Raw genomic sequence first — 17,582 nt, 5'->3', positions numbered from 1 at the left:
ATTATAGTTTGGTAATGAGACATTAGAACACTAGAAAAATATGAGACATAATATTGGCTTAAAGACAGCTAAGTGCAAGCTCTGTATACACATTTTTCTTTTTTAAAGGCACCACCTAGTATGACTTGTAGACATTATCTTTGGAGAAAACATGGTAAACATAAAGTGAGTGTAACAACTAATATGAATGGGTGTTGTTTATTTGTTTTATGTGTATCCCAAGGCTACATCAGAAAGAGATGATGTTGTAAGAAGTGGAGAAAATGACAAATTTCTCCATAAATTTTCTGATGATAAAGCACATGTGTCCAACTCCAAAGCAACCATTGTTTTATAGGTCAAAGTTGAACAGCAAGAGCTGAAAGGGTTCTCATTCAGCAGTCACTGTTGTCAACTGTTGTTATATGTCGTGCTTTTGTTTCAAGAAAAAGACATGTTTGTAGGGTGGTTGGATCTTAGAGATTAAGTTTGAAACTACGAAAAGTCATTGCCATTTAGAAAGCCCTGGTTGAAGAAGTTCTCAGAAGTTCTCAGAGGGTGTTGTGTTCATGATCATCACTTGAACAGTGCTGAAGAAAGCACAAGCTTTATTAATTTTGCTAGTGTTGTGATTAGAATATAAAGATTTAGAATTTACGAGTAAAATTGTTTTTGTTCCCATATTTACCACTAAAATTTATTTTTAATTTAGGAATCCTAAATTAGAATTACTTGAAGTTTTAGTATCAAATAATTAAGCTTATTTATTAATTCCAAATATTTTCTAACTTAATTAAATGTTTCTATTTTAATTATTATTCAACGTGTGATAATTAAGTCAAACACAACCCGAGTAAATATATCTGACTACGACTGTGTTTAAGCAACAATGTTTTGTCAACAAAATTTATTGCAGAAATTTTGGGACCTTAAAAAAAGACTTAATATAATGTTAAATAATATTTTTATATACTTTTTATAACTTGGTCATATTTTATATTAAGACCATTCTAAATAAAAAAGATACAATAAAGAATATAAATAAATATTATGAATTAAATAATATTAATAATAATGATAAAAGTTGAAAAATTACACTTTGACATTGTTTTACTGTAACAATTTTGTATCATATATTATGAATACTTTTAAGGAACAGAAGAGTAATAATACATCACGACTTAGAAATTTTAAATGTGTAACTTATTTTTCAATCTTCAAACTTGACGTGCTTTTAGCATTATTTTTATATATCAATTCTAAAGTTTTTGAACAAGATACACAATTCCAAGTAAATTAAAGTTATAATTTAATGTTGTCGTTGTAATTAAATATTGTTGTTTTCTTTTTTCTTTTTTTTAAATCGTTCCCTGTGACTTCAACTTAAATAAATCGGTCATAGGAAAATCAAGTCTAAATTTTTAATTTATTATAAAAATATTTTCACTTTTCATTTAACTCGACCCGGATGGCGTCAACCTATACGTTTAAACTTAATTTAATTGCTCGTTAATTGTGGCAATATTTGTATTATTCATGTGTTTTTAATTAAATCGTAAAATCGAAATAAAAATTTTATATTTTAATTCATGCTTAGAATTAAAAGAAGTAATAAAATAAAGTAGTTTATAATAATATGAAATAAAGTAAATTGCAGCATACATTAACATATGAAGAAAGAAAGAAAGAGTCCAATTTAAGCAATTCTTAATTAGATTAATTAATTTTAAAACATAATTAAGGAATGTTAAACTGAAAAAAAAAAATTATATGCGCTACATTAGTACAACAAGAAACATTAATAAGAAAAGATATGAAAGTTTCATCCAATGGTCATCATCATCTTCACAAATTCTTCATAGTTAACTTGACCATCACCATCCAAATCTGCTTCTTTAATCATCTGCTCCACCTCTTCATCACTTAATTTCTCACCAAGATTTATCATAACGTGTCTCAACTGCATAACAAACCAACAATTTTAATTTTATTTTTCACATAATATTATTATGCATAGATAAATTAAAAAAATAAAAAGTGACACCGCATGAATATGAATAATTGAAGGGGTTGAAACTTGACGTGGAAATTTTATAAGGAAAAAAAAAGTTGCATATGCATATGCAGCTTCTGCTACGTAGCCATAAAAGTAAACGCACATTTATAGAAAAATATTGAAAAGGGAAGAGATTCATGAGTTGGAATCTAGTTTGCATTTTGCAACATATTGACCCTACTTCCTTTTTGTTCAACTTTGAAGAAAGAAACCCTTAGAATGGTTTTGATTTCACATTGCCGTCAAAGAAAAAATTGGTATATATAATATACCTCACTTGCTGAAATGTAACCGTTTTGATCTTTATCAAACACCTTGAAGGCCTCTTTGAGATCTTCCTCTGCATCGGTTTCCTGAATCAGAAAAAATGAGATGGATATTGTTAATTAATCTCTCTGGAAAGAGAAATGAATGTAATTAGGAGCATAGATAAGAAGATTACTTTCATTTTCTTGGCCATTAGGTTGAGAAACTCAACAAATTCTATGGTTCCGTTGCCATCTGCATCAACCTCGTTTATCATATCTTGGAGTTCTTCTTCTGTTGGGTTCTGATCCAGTGATCGGATAACAGTGGCCAATTCTTCCACAGTGATGCACCCTGTGAATTGTTATATTTGTGAAATGAACAAACACTGAAAAAGAGAATGCATAATAAAAAGCATTGGTTCATTCCGAGGAAACTCACCATCTCCATCTTTGTCAAACAAGCCAAAGGCTTCTTTGATCTCACCAATCTGTTCTTCACTCAGAACTTCTGCCATGCTGTTTCTGTTTGAGCTTCAAAACAGACTCAGAAAATAGAGAGAGAGAAATTTGATTGATGTTTGGTGTATTATACAAAATTTGAACCTGAATTGGGGTATTTGTAGATGGTAGCTTCAGTGTGGAAACGCTAATTAATCACATAATAATAATATTATTATTATTATTATTTCTTTTTCAATTAAAACTTTTAAAAAAAGTATGCTATAGTCAAACCACGTTGATGACTGTGGTGTCTATCTGTGATTTTGTTACGGAGAAAAGAATCATATTCTAATCTTTCTTCTTTTATCTTTATCCATGTCTTAATATCATACCTTATTCTATATATTATAATAATATTCTTAATATAATTTCACAATAAATTATGTTTTAAGTCTTGTATGATAAGAGATGAAATTAATTCATAACATATAAAAAACGTAATTTTTATTTTACAGGTTAATTTTATGAGTTAAATTATGTTTAAAATTTATTTTTTAAGATAATATTAAAATTATGAATTAAAATTTATAGTATCACTCGAAATTTTATCCTAGATTACTGATTAAATCTACTTCTAAACAATTTATATGTAAAAGAATAAATAATTAAAGAAATTTATATATAGATGGGTGAGAATGTAGATATAATGGCTTTCATATTTGTTTAATGAATTGCAGAACTATTATATTGGGGATGAAATTTGGACAGCTGGAGGGTTTGATGTTTAGGGGACACTATGTTTTCAAATCCATTGAGAGGGTAATTAACAAAAAGAATAAAGAAAAACTCATTTAATAAATATGTAAATGGTAATTAAAATGGTTAAATATGTTTTTTTCCTCAAATTTTCAGTTAAATTTGGAATTAGTACATTTTCAAAATTTTTGATAAATTTAGAACTTCATCTTTTTAAAAATGTGTGAATTAAGTTTTTTTAATCAAATTTTGTTAAGTTTATCTAACATTTCAAGTGCATTTCATGATAATATTTAAATTGTTTATACCGTTTGACATACTTTCACTTTAATATTAGCTCAAATATTATCGTAAAATGCGTTTAAAATGTCAAATAAACTTAACAAAATTTGATAAGAAGAACTAAATTCACGTATTTCTAAAAATGAATGATTAAATTGATATAAAGTTTCGAAAATGACTAATTCCACAATTCACTTAAACTTGAGGATAAAAACATGTTTACTCGTAATTAAAATTGATATGAAGTGATAATTGTGTTTATTGAAATAATAGAAAATGGTTTTACTTAGAAAAGAAAACTAAATATTTTTCTAAAGATTGAATGTTATAGTTATGAAATTTACGTGAGAAGGAGGTTTCATAAATTCTACGTGTGCCGTTGAATGAATTGATCGCTTTCAACGCGGTTTAAGAATTAGAAAAACACGCGTAGTGTTGTTGTTCTAATTAATTTCCATTGGGAAAAACAATATCGCACGTAATGTTCTTTCATTGGAAGGGGTCAAAACTTCTGTTTCGGTTATCAAAATTTACAATAATAGTAATAATTAACAAACTTAATTAAATGTAATTATAGTTACTATAATTTTATTTTTTTTAAGTCCATGTTTTATTTGTGTGAATATGTAACTCTGTTACTTGTTTTTTTTTTAATTTTTTTATAACTCACCAACTTTGATTTATTGTTACTACTTTGGAAAATATTAACGGTAGGTAAGAGATAATATGCAGAATATTGATAATTTTTTTTTTTTAATAGTAAGAATTGAACACATGTTAAAAGTGTAGGAAGTGATAATTGTTTCATAATCTCAAGAAATAGAAAACGAAATTAACTAATTATTGTGGAATTGTTGTACTTTCAAATTCAAACTAGGCTAACATTTTTTTGAAATCTAGAAGACTTCTTTTTTTAATAATTTGTATGTAAATATGTACATCATTGAGTTCAAAAAGTGTGGATTACCATATGCATATTTAATCATTTTTCTACATCATCTAACAAATATCCAAGTATATATCACATAGACAAAAATATTTTATGCTAAAATACTAAGTGACAAAATTGTATAATGGTGTGAAGGATCGTATTAGATAATTGTTATGAGATTACCATTACACAATTGTTAAGAAATACATAATATTATATAACTGTTATGACATACCTTAAAACCACATATCATTATTAAGTATTAAACGCACATCGACATTAAAAAGTCTAATTGAAGTACTCTAACAAAGTACTTAGTTAAATACGTCAATAAAGAATATAGTAAGATCATGTGTCATTCTTTCTAACGACACTGATGTTTCAATTTTAGTAATAAATGAATAACATCAATTTTAATAAAACTTTAATGCCCTTACATGTATAATACTATTCAAATTTCTTGTTATGAATAATTAATATCAATTAATATCACCTAATTTATAATATTTATTGATGAAAAACGAAATTTAAAAAAAAAATCTAGATGGTATATTATTTTTATAAAATTGCAGGGTAGAGACAAAGCTTGATGTAAAAAGACACTAGCATCAACTTAAATACTTTAGTGTCAAATTATGGTTATTGTTGCATTAAGTGAAGTTTCCAATATTTTTCTTTAATATTTTTAGTGTCAAATTAAGAACCCAGTCGTGTACATTTGGTACAAAAAAACAAAGCAAAAGAGAAGCACAACATTTTAGTGATCGAACAAGAGGCTACCACATCACACATTCTATATCTCTTTGCCAAATGACAGATACAAATTAAACTCAGTAAAATCCTCTCCAACAAAAACAGACAAAGCTAGCAATGGCACAGAACTAAGTTTCCTCCTACGTTTTTCCAATCTTAAATGGGGATGCCCTTTGGAACAATTTTGTCTTTGATCCACATGTAGATTGGTACTAGTACGAAGTAAGTGGATGCAATTACACCAAGGATGAACCGGTAAAGAAACACCAGTGGATTTACAGGCTTCTTCACATCCTCTACCTTGGGACCAAGCTGCATAAAGCCAAATGAAAACATACTTCAGAACATGTACTAGGTAGAATTACAACAACAGAACATAGAAGAAAGAAAAAGCAATATTGTACGTACCTTGAGGGGAGAGTCTCCAGACAAAGGCTTCACTCCTGTGACTGAGCAACCCATGATGAGACCGTGCCTGCGCACCCCACGATACCATTTTGGACCGATCCTTTTCAGCTCAACGTCTTTGAAACCAGCCTTTTTAAACCATTCAATGTACTCTTCCTCTTTCGGGAACAGCATCCACACATCTGCAAAGAACCGAGACAGCCAAAATGTTGGGTGGACCGGACCAATAACACAGGCTTTTCCCCCTATCCTTAGCACTCTGTAGGCTTCCTTAATGCCACGCTGCGGGTCTGGCCAGTATTCAATACTGAACAACGATCATCGTTATTAGACTATATGATTGGTTAGATTGTTATCAAGGTAAATACTGTTGTTACGTACCTTCCAGCAGAAACATATCTATCAGCATAATCGGTTGGAAATGGAAGATCTTCTGCATCACCCTCAATTATCTTGCATTCTTTCAGGGGCTCCTTCTTCTTAGCCTTGGCAAGCTGGTGGGGTGACTGGTCAAGAATTGTGACGTTTTTGGCATCCACATGTTTCACTATTCCAAGAGTTGTGAAGCCAGTTCCACCTCCGACATCCACCACCCTCAGCTTACGGCTGAAGAGTTGGGCAGGCTCCAGCGCCTCATCCCTCATGTCTTCGGTCCAGTGCCCAGGATTTATTATATGATCATACACAATAGACAGAAACCTGTAGAACCAAAATGCCTCCTTCTTGTGCTGGATGAACCTGGGCTGAGAAGCAGGCCTTGAGGCTGAGAGGCTGCATCTCAGGCTCATGTTTTTTCTGACCCTCAACTTGTTACGAGACAGCACACCCTTGTTGAACAAGCACTTGTCGTTCAAGTTAACAGCAGTTGAGGCTAAGCCAGTGATGAGCTTTGGATTCTGGGCTCCACTCAGCATTAAGGAGGCCATAACTGATATATATGAAGAAAGGGTAATAATACTACAGTTGCAATGAATGGCACATTGCGTGTGGAAAATGGAAAGCAACTGTTGATTGTTTATGTCATGAAAACAGGAGAGGGAGAGAAAATTGTTGGTAGAGTTGTGTAAGTAAGGATTATGCGGTAAGAGAGAAAGACAGATTGGTGGATGTGCACCACATATCCATTCTGGCGCTAGCTTATAATCGCCACTTGTGGTACACAATCACTTCAATTGCAGCCGCTTTGGATTTTCTCTATTTACTAGTTTATTACCCTCCATAATTTTTAAAATATTATGCTTTTAATCAATCTTAGTTAAATTTCCTTTTTGGATTTTGCATTATTATCAATAAACACTATTTTAATCATTTTTATCCATAAATTTCTCTTCAATTTTAAAAGATGTATCTTTTCAGTGTATTCATAACTTCCCTGCATTCTATTACAAATGATTTTTTTTATAATTTAATTAACAAGGAAAGCCTCTTGGATGACTTTTTTTAAAGTAGAAGTGCCATATAACATAGATTTAAGCGAATAATATATTTTAAAAATCATATTTATTTAATATTAATAAACGAATATTCTGGGGTGTTTTGCACTTCTTTTTGAAACCGGTAATGAACGAATTTATGTAATGCTTTACCTAGCACGTGATTATGTACGAGTGAAACAAATTGTACGAGTGAAATAGAGTATGTATATATCTTTGTCTGTTGTATCGGAAACAAGAACACAGTATTTATTCTACAAGATGATTTTTGGGTAATCAAGGCTCCTGAACTTGCTGTATCTCTGATTTGGGAACTTCCATTTCAGAAGGTTTGGGAACTTCCTGAATTTCAGAAGGTTTGGGAACTTGCCTGAGCTGGACGGAGTTTTCGTAGCAGTGAAAGAAGCCATAATGAGGGAATCTCTCGTACCAGGTTTCTTCATTGACGTGTGTGTCCCAGTGTTCCCCAGAACTGCTCTTGCCGTACTTGTGAATCCAACCAGTGCCATTGTGATGCTCACCCCAGGTTCGGTTCCAGCGTTCTCCATGCTTACCTTCCCACCAGCTCTCTCCCTGCTTCACGCCGTTTGCATTTGGATCAAAGTTTTCATCCCATTTGTCACCCCATTTCTCCCATCCACCGTCCACTGATCGTTCCGCCCATTTGTCAGTGTATTTTATGCTCCCACCATACCCGTCATATTTCCCGCCCCACCTGCCAAAACCATTTCTCTTCATCAAATTCTCAACATCAAATTCTCAAACCACACACACCAGATCCCTCGCAATGCAAGCAAATAATATATTCTTTCAACTTTTAATCATGTCAAAAAATCAAGCTTCACGGAAAAAACAAATTGCATAAAGCTTGAACATCTATCTTGTTTGAAAAATAAATTTAAAATACTCTCATCAATTCATAAAGCTTAGACAGAGTTGACATGAAACGCATAAACTGTGCAAAGTATCATTTGCAGTCCAAGAGTCTTGAACAAAGATATACACTTCAATAGATTATTAAACATTCTAAACAGTGAGGTCTGAATTCTTTAAAAAGAGCATTAAAATTCCAATATAATTTTATTGACAATTACCTTTCATGCCAAACATGGGCGTGCCCTGGAGCAAGTGGTGTGTTTGGGTCAATACTGCACCACTTGTCTGCCCATTTTTCTGATTGACCAGCGGCATTGTAGCGTTCCCCCCATTTTTCCTGCCACTCATTACCTTTACCATTACTTCCCCACTTGTCTGCAGTTTTCTCAAAGTTCATAAGCCCATCTTCCTGCATGCCAAAACCATACATCGTATGATTATACTGAAATGAAAGAACGAATCTGTTGTCCAAGACCTATTTACTGATGTGGCTACAACTAAAGCTAACGCATCAATAATTGGCAAGGTACGGTAGAGACCAATCACAGAGAGTTTGAATGGAGGCAGTAATGATGAGTTCTAGAAATACACTAATCATATTTCAGAAAAATTAAATGTGTCAAATTAAATAAGAAAGCTATTTAGACGCAAATTAAATGTGTCAAATTTTGCTAACCTGACTCATGGATTCTCTCCAAAATTCACGCCAAACATTTCCATATGCGTCACGGCCAGATTTCTCAGAACCAAGTTCCTTATAGCCAAAATCATCAGAAGCCTCCCAGTACTTCTCTTGCCACTCAATCTCTGTGTCTGCACTAACACCTCTGGTCATTGTCCATCTGCAGATCACGCCATCTGGTCTTCGCTCAATTCCGGTGTCTTTCCACCATCTTGATCCATCCGGATTCACTCCAATGGGTGACCATTTATTGGCCTCACTAAGGGCATGTGCTGCTTCTTCGGCATAGCCAGAAGAAGATTCACCAAGTAACTGTTCCTCTTCCAGGGTAAGCGACGAGGAACTTAACTGTTGTTCAGATGCAGATTCCGCTTTCTCAACCTCTAAAAGTGACTGAAATGGTGGAAGAGTGTCACTCTGTTCGCTCCGAGAAAGTAAACTCTCAAATGGAATAGAGAGAAATTGCGGTGTCCGCTCCTTCTCCACAACTGCACTGGGCAAAGTTGGACGAACGGAAGCCTTGGTATTTAACTGCAACCCACTGTCTTCACCTGAGGGAAGGTCGCTCTCCACGGGAGGAGTCCAGGACCAAAAATCAGGGCCAGGCACACCATTTCCCTGAGCTGCTGACTCTTGCACAGGAATAACTCCACTCCGCACTCCGATTCCCGAATCCAATTCTATCACATAATTAACAAACAAACGAAAAAAAAAACAATAAATTAGAAATCAACACTTCCAATAACATCTCTCAAGTATACTATCAATTTCTTAGGGAATAAAATAAACACAATAGCATATTCACAGAATATTAGATTAATATAGCATGTAACCTCAATCTCAGTGCTAACTTCAAATTTTGATAACTAGAATACAAGAAATCAATAGTAACACTTCCATTAGAAATAAAACTAAATTAAACCACTCCATTTCTTAATTAAGAAAATCCAACGAAAGAATCTTCACAGCACGTTATATTGCAATCTTCAAAATTCAGGCAATTCACAAACCATGCAACCTCAATGCTACAGAAGCATTGATTTCCTTATTACTGTGTTTGCCGTTCTTTATTAAAATAAAAGAACGCGGCCGCATTCCAAGATTATCAACGCAGATAAAAAAAAAAGGCAACCAAAATTTAATTGCAGTATGTAAAATATTAGAAACCTTAATTTTCTTGATTTTTAATTATATTTCTTGATTTTCTTGATTTTTAATTATCTTTCTTGATTATTGAGTGATAATGTAAAAGACTGAAAGAAAGAAGCAAAAGAGATCGAAAACAGGTAATTCGGTTATACCGCGCTGTCGTTCGTGGTCGCCGTTGTCGCCGTCGCCACCGTCGCTGTCGCCAGAACCGGCAGTACCGCGATCTTGAATGAGTGCCTTGGCGGCTGCGATGGCAGCGGCAGCGCGGTCGATGACCTGCATCCGCTGAACGCGGTCGCGCTCTTCGGAAGGGATTTGGAGAAGCTTGTTGAACTCGCTGGTCTTCTTCTCCAAATCGTCATGCGCAGTGCCTTCCTCACGAGTCGAGGCCACGCGCTCGGCGATTGTCTTGAAGTTCGCGCTCTTCCGCTCTCTCTCCACCGCCTTCTTCCACATCTCCAAGTAGGAGGTGTCTCCGTCTTCTTTTCCTCCACGCGCCGTCGCTCTCACTCGCATCCATTCTCTGTTTCCGTGTTGCTGGTGAAGGTGCACCCAACGGTGTGGTGCACCAGCGGCACAGGTTCCGAAGTGCATTGAGAGCGAAGCGTGAGAGTGTGTGAAGAAAATCGTTGATCGGAAAGCAGAGTGAAGTGAGTGAAACTGTGAAAGTGAAATGTGGCCTTGAGAGTATTTATACCGTTTCCAATGAGAGGGAAGGGTAAAATGGTGAATGTCAATTTTGTTAATAATGGCGAATTTAAGGGTTTTTTTTTATTTTACTTTTTAAAAAGATGAGGGACATTTTCTTTGTATTCAAGGGAGGAACCCAACCGTATTATTAGGGTACTAACTTTTTCCAAAGCTTCTATTTAGTTTCTTTTTCATTTTAATTTATTTTTAGTTTCACATTTAACTCATTAAAATGATTTTTATTACAATATATTACTTTTTGTGACTCTGGATCTCCGTGCATGGTACGCTGCATACATTGAAGCAAATAAAAGCAAACAGATGAAATCACGTGAAAGCCGTTAAAGGTTAAATAATAATAATAATAATAATTATTATGTGTTTGGAGATGATTCTATGAATTTACTTTCATTCATCCAACAAGAAAATTACATTTTAAAAATATATTTATTTTTATGCTCAATTGTTTTTTAAAGAAAGACTTAAGAACTTGTTTGAATCAATTTTAAAGCAATTTAAAAATGTTCTTTTCAACAATAATTTGATTTTTTTAATTCTTTTGATAGTTTTGTTTTCGGTCTGCAAGAAATTTTATTTTCTTTCTAAAGGATGTAATCTTGATGAATGGAAACAGTTGCATCTTACATGTTTTTTTCATCATATAAATTTTTTATTTGCATATTAGTTATTAAAAGAATATTATATCTTGGATGAAGTGAGAATAGAGAAAAATAATTTTAATATATCTATGATCTAATAATTATACATAAGGTAACTTTATATTGAACCCGTTGTATAAATTACATTAATCATCATGAAATTGAAAAATAGTTTAACATTTGTTCTATTTGACTCGTGATTATATGAAGATTCAATATTAAATTTTAAATGTGCAACATGCCTTCAAATCATTAAGTTATTATCCTTTATTAAATAAAATTTATATAAGTAAATTAGAGTGAGTAGTTGCATGTTATTTAACAACATCATTCCTTGAATTAAACAATATTATTAAGAAAAATTTATTTATATTACTCATCCTTTCAACGTTACCGTAAATATTTTGGACATAAAACCTTTAATTACATTATTTATTATCATTATCTACTCACTATACACATTTTCTGTTTTTTTATTCTCTTTTTAAGTGATAAATATTTAAAATGAATATATTTTGTTTCTTTCAAGTATTTATCACTCTTAGAGAGAAAACACTATTAGTAATAACAAATCTTAAATTAAAATTTTACAGTTACGCTTGAATTGTAATATCAAAGCATGCAACAAACTCAATCTCTATGGAAAAAAAAATGTATACAAATGTAGATTTTCTTAGTTCACACATCCACCATAATTTGAATCCAAATAGCTAATCATTTCAAGGTGAATTAATCTTTTGTACGTGAACATGTAATATTTTGTTTCTCGTAAAGGGGTAAAGAGTGACGAACAAAATTACAAATCAAAATCACCATTACATTACACCTATGGATTTCATTTGCCACGTGGTGAGTCAAAAACATGCAAAGAACATCCAACGGTGTGCGTTGGAGTGTTTTAAGACTCACATCTGTTTCTCCATGCATGTAAAGTTAAGAACCATTTCCCACTATTTCATGCAAACAACAACACAGGACATTCAAGAACAACCAAAACCAAAAACACAAAAGACACAGAGAATGTCTTCGTCAATGTCCACATTAATCTCATCCTCTCTCTCACAAACCCTCAAGATAAGAACCCTAATTATTCCTCTCTCTCCCCACACCCTTTTCACTTCCAAAACTCCACCATCCTCAATTTCCCTCACAAACACCAATAAAATCACCATGTTCACCCCTCAACCCAATCAAATATCCGAACACCCGCAACGGGTCCCACCCGAGATCCCTTCCCTGCCAAAAGTTCAACCTTCTCCCGTTCCCAGTGAGAAACCCGTGATTCCTACCCCTGACCCGGAAACCGACCCCAATGTACCACCCGAAATAGTCACCACACCCGAAATATTCACGGATCCGGCTCCTGGCCCGTACCCGAATCCGAAACCGGATGCCCCAAAACCCCCGCTGACCCCACCCGGGATTGAGACGCCGCTGCCGAAGCCGCCGGAGAAGGTGCCACAGCAACCACCGGAAGTGGATCCACCGCGGCCCCCGGAGATTTTGCCGCCGCCAAGTGCTCCGCCGCCGGGTATAACGCCACCCACTGGACCAAGTATCATTGGGTAGAACAAAAGCATGAACAGTATATATTTTAAGTGTTTATTTAAGGTTATTCTATGAAGAAAAAATAGTTATTAAGTTTTTCTTTATTTTATTATTTATATCCCACCAATATACTGCATAGTGGTGTTTTTCATTTTTACTTCTGTAGCAAATGTTTAGGTAGCAAGTAAGACCATAATTCCAATAAAAAATTAAGAGGAAATTACATGAATAGTAGTGAAAAAAATATTATCCGTATTTTTAATTTATATATATTCTCTTTCTATCATATTAAGTAAGATAATAACAAATGAATAGTTGTGGCGACATTATCTGAAACTGCAATTGATGGAAATGATTGACTAGGTGTAATCATCTCTATCCTTCTATTTCTGTACTTGTTTTGTTAACATCTTTAATTTATTAACTATTTTACTTTCTATTCTATTTTATTTCAAATTATTTTATTCTATTTTAAATTATTGAAACATTTTTATAAGGTAATCAACTTCATTTTATTTTGTCTTCCCATCTTAAATTAGTGAAACATTCTTATCAAGTAATTACCTTCTAATTTGTATTCTATACACTTTTAATAAATTATTAAGAATATAAAAAATATATAATTTATATTCGTTTAAAAAAATTATTATTATAAAGTTCTCTTAAAATTTGCTTTCAAGGCATATTTGATAAGTTTACCTTTTTCTATACTTGGTTTTTACTAGGTAATCCAAAAAATATATACATTTGGTCATCAGTGCTTTAATTTATTTATAAAGACACATTTGACTTTTTTACTGGAAAAGTAAACTTATATAAAGTGAATTTTGTCAGGTAAAATAAAATATAAATTTATATTTTTCTATGAACTTTTAAATCTAAATTATATATTTGAAATTTAATAAAAGAAAAACAAGATGTATATCTCTATATTTAATACTTAACAATATATAATATTTTTTACTTTAATTTTTTAAATATTTAATAATATTTAAATGAGTAAGAAGATGCGTAGATGAGGAGGATGGGTGATGGTGGGTGTTCTCTCTCTCTATATATATATATATGACAAAATAGTAATGTAAATTAATTTAACCTTTTACAAAAACAAATTAAATAAATTTTGTTCAAATATAAATTCCAAAAAATATTATATAAAAATAATTTTTTTTATAGTCTAGATAAACAAGAAATATAAAATTTATTTTTAAATAGTATTTTCTAATTTATACTTTTTCTACCAATAATTTTATTTTAGTCTCTTAAATTTAAAACAAAAATACTTAAATAAGATTTACTAGTAATTATTAGTGAGAAACACGTATATGTGAATTTGTTGATACTTATTTAATATTCTTCACAAATTTTATTTAGTATTTATTACAAATTCTATCTATAGATATTCACATGCCCAATGCCCAGATTTAAGGATGGATAGTTAAACTTACATCTAATTTATTATTTAAGTTTGTGTATTATTTAAGGGTTTACATCTATTTAGTATCATCACATATAGATTTTTTTTTACCTTATATAAGGAAAGGATAGTTAAACTTACTGATTTGTTATTTAAGTTTAAGTTTGTGTATTATTTTCATATTTAATACTTTTTAATGTGTATCATTTTCATATTTAATTCTTCGTAATGTGGTTTTTTTACCATTATATTTATCTTTTTGTAAAACAAATATTCAATTAATATTTAAAATATTAAAGAAATAAAAATGGGCATACGTTTTTTTTCATGTAAGAATTTGGAAACAACATAAAAAAATGAATTAAATATATTTTTAGTACTCAAATATAAATTAAAATTTGTATTTGTTTTAAGTTTAAATATATTTTAGTTTTTAAACTTTAAAAGTTAATGATTATAGTCTTCCTCAATTAAGTTAATTGTATTAAATTTTGTTTACGTTTGAATCGTTTTACTCGTATTTAAACTCATATTTTAAACACAAATATCAGTATGAAAGATCATTTGACAAATTTAAAAACATGAATGTTATTAGATTGAAAAGATTATGTCCGTTCATTTTCAAAATAAGTTTGATCATTCTCTACTGTAAGTCTTTTATATATATATATATATATATATATATATATATATATATATATATATATATATATATATATATATATATAATTTTAAATATGATTTTGGAGGTAAAGATGGAAGTCAGATTTGTGATTATAAGTTGTTCCGTAAACTTTATACTCAAAAAACCCTCAAAGATTAAAAAAAAAAAGTCTGAAATCCAATTCAACATTAATAGCACATACTCCATTGTTCACTGAGGCCCATCATACCACTATGCCATTCTCGGGCCCATTATATTAGTGCGGCGTTCATGGCCCATTTTCAGGACCGTGTTACCTATATCTTCTAACTTCAAAACTATTTCGAACAAAACATTGCATTACATTTAGCTCTACAATTGTTTTGTTTTTCAAACTAATAAAAAAACACGTTTCAAATAAAAATGAGTTTAGAATAACAAATTTTGAATTTTGTAAAATTTAAAGAAAAGACTGAAACTAGAGGGAAATAAGGGGTCTTTTACAATGCCTCAAATTTGATTTCCCTCAAACTGAGATGAAGCCTTCAAAAGTACGAGGATTTTTAAACACTTTTTCTCACTGAAACGATAACCATCATATTTTGAATTATTTTTTTAAGAATATTTCTCTTATTGGAATTTATTTTAGAATGAGAGCCATAAAAGAATATCCAAACCAAACATTTATTATGAAATTCACCGAATATGCCCATCAGAAAGAAAGAAAAAGGACATGTTACAAAAATAATTCAGGAAATCGAATGTTAATGGATAAGGTTTAATTAGCTTGATCGTACCACTTTGTGTCGGCTTGTATTTATTGTTAAGAAGGTGTCAATTGAGTCCCAATTTTTAAAAACATACCTCAATTAAGTTTCTTACATAAAATAAATTATGAACACCGTTAACGATATTAATATTTAAAATGACTTACAAAATTAAGTATTGATATCTATATTAAAGTTTAGTGGTAAAAGTTATAAATAATGTTAACAACATTAATAATTTTTCTTCTGAAATGGACCTAATTAAAATACTTATTAAAAAATTGAAATTTGATTGACACCTTTCTAAAAGCGAGTACCAAACTAACATATGTGAAAGAAAATATGTATCATTCAACTAATTAAACCTTGTGGATAATGATAGAAGAAAAAGCTCTGGCCGAGAGATTGCCACATATTGGAATTGCAATGAGCACAAGAGTACCAATTATTATTAGGTCCCCACATCGTTTGAAATTAATTACACTCTTTTTTTACATTTCCATTGCATGAAATCAAATGAGCCCAATCCATAAACCCAATTGAATGGCCCACTGATTCATTATCAACAGTGACCCTTGGACCCTAAAAAAAAACCTAAATGGTTTTGGTTTAAGCCATTGACACGAGAAAACAAAACAAAAAAAAAAAGTAAGAAATGGTTTTGGTGAGGACTAGGTATGATGTTTCACACGCCCTTCATTTTCATTAACCTTTATGTCCTCATGACTCATTATCCGTTCTTTATTTTATACATCAACATAGCAAAATGAGGTATTTTTATTTTACACACCAACTTTTGTACCAATTGATAAAAACAAACACAAATTTTTTTTTTAATAATGCAATCAACTCACAATTGTGCCATTCGTCATGGGTCTAGTCCACACATATGAATGTGGTGTACAATCAATCCCATGAAACATAATAATAATAATAATAATTAATAATTGAGATTTTATTACATAAAATAAAACAACCCATAAAACTGGGCCAAATGGCATCATGTGAGTAAGAAGTTCATGCACCAAAGCTTTAGGAACCACCAAGTAATTCTTCTCTATAGTTTATATCTCCAAAGACAATTCTTTATGGTGTTCACAAGAAAGCAAGGTTAAATACATAACATTACCTTAAATATGGTTCAATTCATATAAAAAAAATCATTTTAGAAGTGGACTTTAACCCTAACTCAACCCTACAACCCGGCTTGTAAGGCGAGGATTGCACCAATTTATGTATTATGAATTGACTTTATCTTTAGTTGATCTGAGACTTCCAACACACCCCCTCACGCTGAGGTATATTCATCTTGTGCGTGGGACAAGGAATTAGTGGGTGGTTCATTAGCGACCCGATATTAGGTGGAATATAACGTTCCAGAAAGTTTGCTAGAATATGCTCTAACCAAGCTCTGATACCATGTTAGAAGTGAGTTTTAAGTCTAACTCAACTCCACAAAACCGGCTTATAAGGTAAGGATTACACCCACTTATATATTATGAATTGACCTTATTTGTAGTCGACATAGAACTTCTAACCGATGAAATTTGTAAATTTTAAGGAAATGTAGGACCTCTCCTTAATGCACCAAACCAATTAGTGAAACTTCTGTTCAATTCACAAAAAAGTATTTTTATTTTTTTTATCTTTGGAGGTAATAACCACCCCATGTTCCGAAAAGATTTAGAGCAAAAGATGGGATTTTTGAAAAAGAAAAATCAATAATTTCAGCAGACATCATCAAATGATGTTCACTAAAGAGGCATCAAATGTCTTCCATCATGAAAAAATAAATCCAATGGGCTTAGTCACAATAGCTTAATCCATTCAACATCATTATGCATCACTAATTGCCAACCGTTTC

General features: G+C 31.6%; 4 protein-coding genes across 4 annotated transcripts; 1 reads left to right on the top strand and 3 right to left on the bottom strand.

Annotated features, from left to right (window-relative positions):
• Positions 1-1,650: 1,650 nt before the first annotated feature.
• On the bottom strand, positions 1,651-2,885 carry LOC114192208 (calmodulin-like protein 8). The gene is made up of 4 exons (XM_028081851.1): positions 2,723-2,885; positions 2,478-2,635; positions 2,308-2,388; positions 1,651-1,939 (listed from the first exon to the last, which is right to left on the bottom strand). Exons 1-4 carry the CDS (start codon positions 2,796-2,798, stop codon positions 1,802-1,804), a joined length of 453 nt encoding a protein of 150 aa, XP_027937652.1. The 5' UTR covers positions 2,799-2,885; the 3' UTR covers positions 1,651-1,801.
• Positions 2,886-5,427: 2,542 nt separating this feature from the next.
• Positions 5,428-6,943, bottom strand: LOC114190003 (2-methyl-6-phytyl-1,4-hydroquinone methyltransferase, chloroplastic-like). Its single transcript, XM_028078741.1, has 3 exons — positions 6,236-6,943; positions 5,855-6,161; positions 5,428-5,758 (listed from the first exon to the last, which is right to left on the bottom strand). Exons 1-3 carry the CDS (start codon positions 6,778-6,780, stop codon positions 5,603-5,605), a joined length of 1,008 nt encoding a protein of 335 aa, XP_027934542.1. The 5' UTR covers positions 6,781-6,943; the 3' UTR covers positions 5,428-5,602.
• A 513-nt stretch (positions 6,944-7,456) lies between these two features.
• On the bottom strand, positions 7,457-10,653 carry LOC114192066. The gene is made up of 4 exons (XM_028081637.1): positions 10,147-10,653; positions 8,840-9,525; positions 8,382-8,572; positions 7,457-8,002 (listed from the first exon to the last, which is right to left on the bottom strand). The coding sequence occupies exons 1-4, from the start codon at positions 10,586-10,588 to the stop codon at positions 7,564-7,566; spliced, it is 1,758 nt and encodes a 585-aa protein (XP_027937438.1). The 5' UTR covers positions 10,589-10,653; the 3' UTR covers positions 7,457-7,563.
• Positions 10,654-12,305: 1,652 nt separating this feature from the next.
• On the top strand, positions 12,306-13,157 carry LOC114192344 (extensin-like). The gene has a single exon (XM_028082039.1). The coding sequence runs from the start codon at positions 12,364-12,366 to the stop codon at positions 12,910-12,912; it is 549 nt and encodes a 182-aa protein (XP_027937840.1). The 5' UTR covers positions 12,306-12,363; the 3' UTR covers positions 12,913-13,157.
• The last annotated feature ends 4,425 nt before the right edge of the window (positions 13,158-17,582 follow it).

Source organism: Vigna unguiculata, chromosome 7 (genome assembly GCF_004118075.2).
Source record: "Vigna unguiculata cultivar IT97K-499-35 chromosome 7, ASM411807v1, whole genome shotgun sequence".
NCBI lineage: Eukaryota > Viridiplantae > Streptophyta > Magnoliopsida > Fabales > Fabaceae > Vigna > Vigna unguiculata.
This window is presented reverse-complemented; position numbering and strand designations above follow the sequence as displayed.

Coding starts and splice junctions, on each gene's coding strand:
- LOC114190003 (XM_028078741.1), bottom strand. CDS start 6,780: ATGGCCTCCTTAATGCTGAGTGGAGCCCAGAATCCAAAGCTCATCACT. Junction 6,162..6,235: donor AGATATGTTTCTGCTGGAAG/GTACGTAACAAC, acceptor ATCGTTGTTCAG/TATTGAATACTGGCCAGACC. Junction 5,759..5,854: donor CTGGAGACTCTCCCCTCAAG/GTACGTACAATA, acceptor GGCTTTATGCAG/CTTGGTCCCAAGGTAGAGGA.
- LOC114192344 (XM_028082039.1), top strand. CDS start 12,364: ATGTCTTCGTCAATGTCCACATTAATCTCATCCTCTCTCTCACAAACC.
- LOC114192208 (XM_028081851.1), bottom strand. CDS start 2,798: ATGGCAGAAGTTCTGAGTGAAGAACAGATTGGTGAGATCAAAGAAGCC. Junction 2,636..2,722: donor GTTTGACAAAGATGGAGATG/GTGAGTTTCCTC, acceptor AACAATTCACAG/GGTGCATCACTGTGGAAGAA. Junction 1,940..2,307: donor GTTACATTTCAGCAAGTGAG/GTATATTATATA, acceptor TTTGTTATGCAG/TTGAGACACGTTATGATAAA.
- LOC114192066 (XM_028081637.1), bottom strand. CDS start 10,588: ATGCACTTCGGAACCTGTGCCGCTGGTGCACCACACCGTTGGGTGCAC. Junction 9,526..10,146: donor CGACCACGAACGACAGCGCG/GTATAACCGAAT, acceptor ATTATGTGATAG/AATTGGATTCGGGAATCGGA. Junction 8,573..8,839: donor GGAGAGAATCCATGAGTCAG/GTTAGCAAAATT, acceptor TTTGGCATGCAG/GAAGATGGGCTTATGAACTT.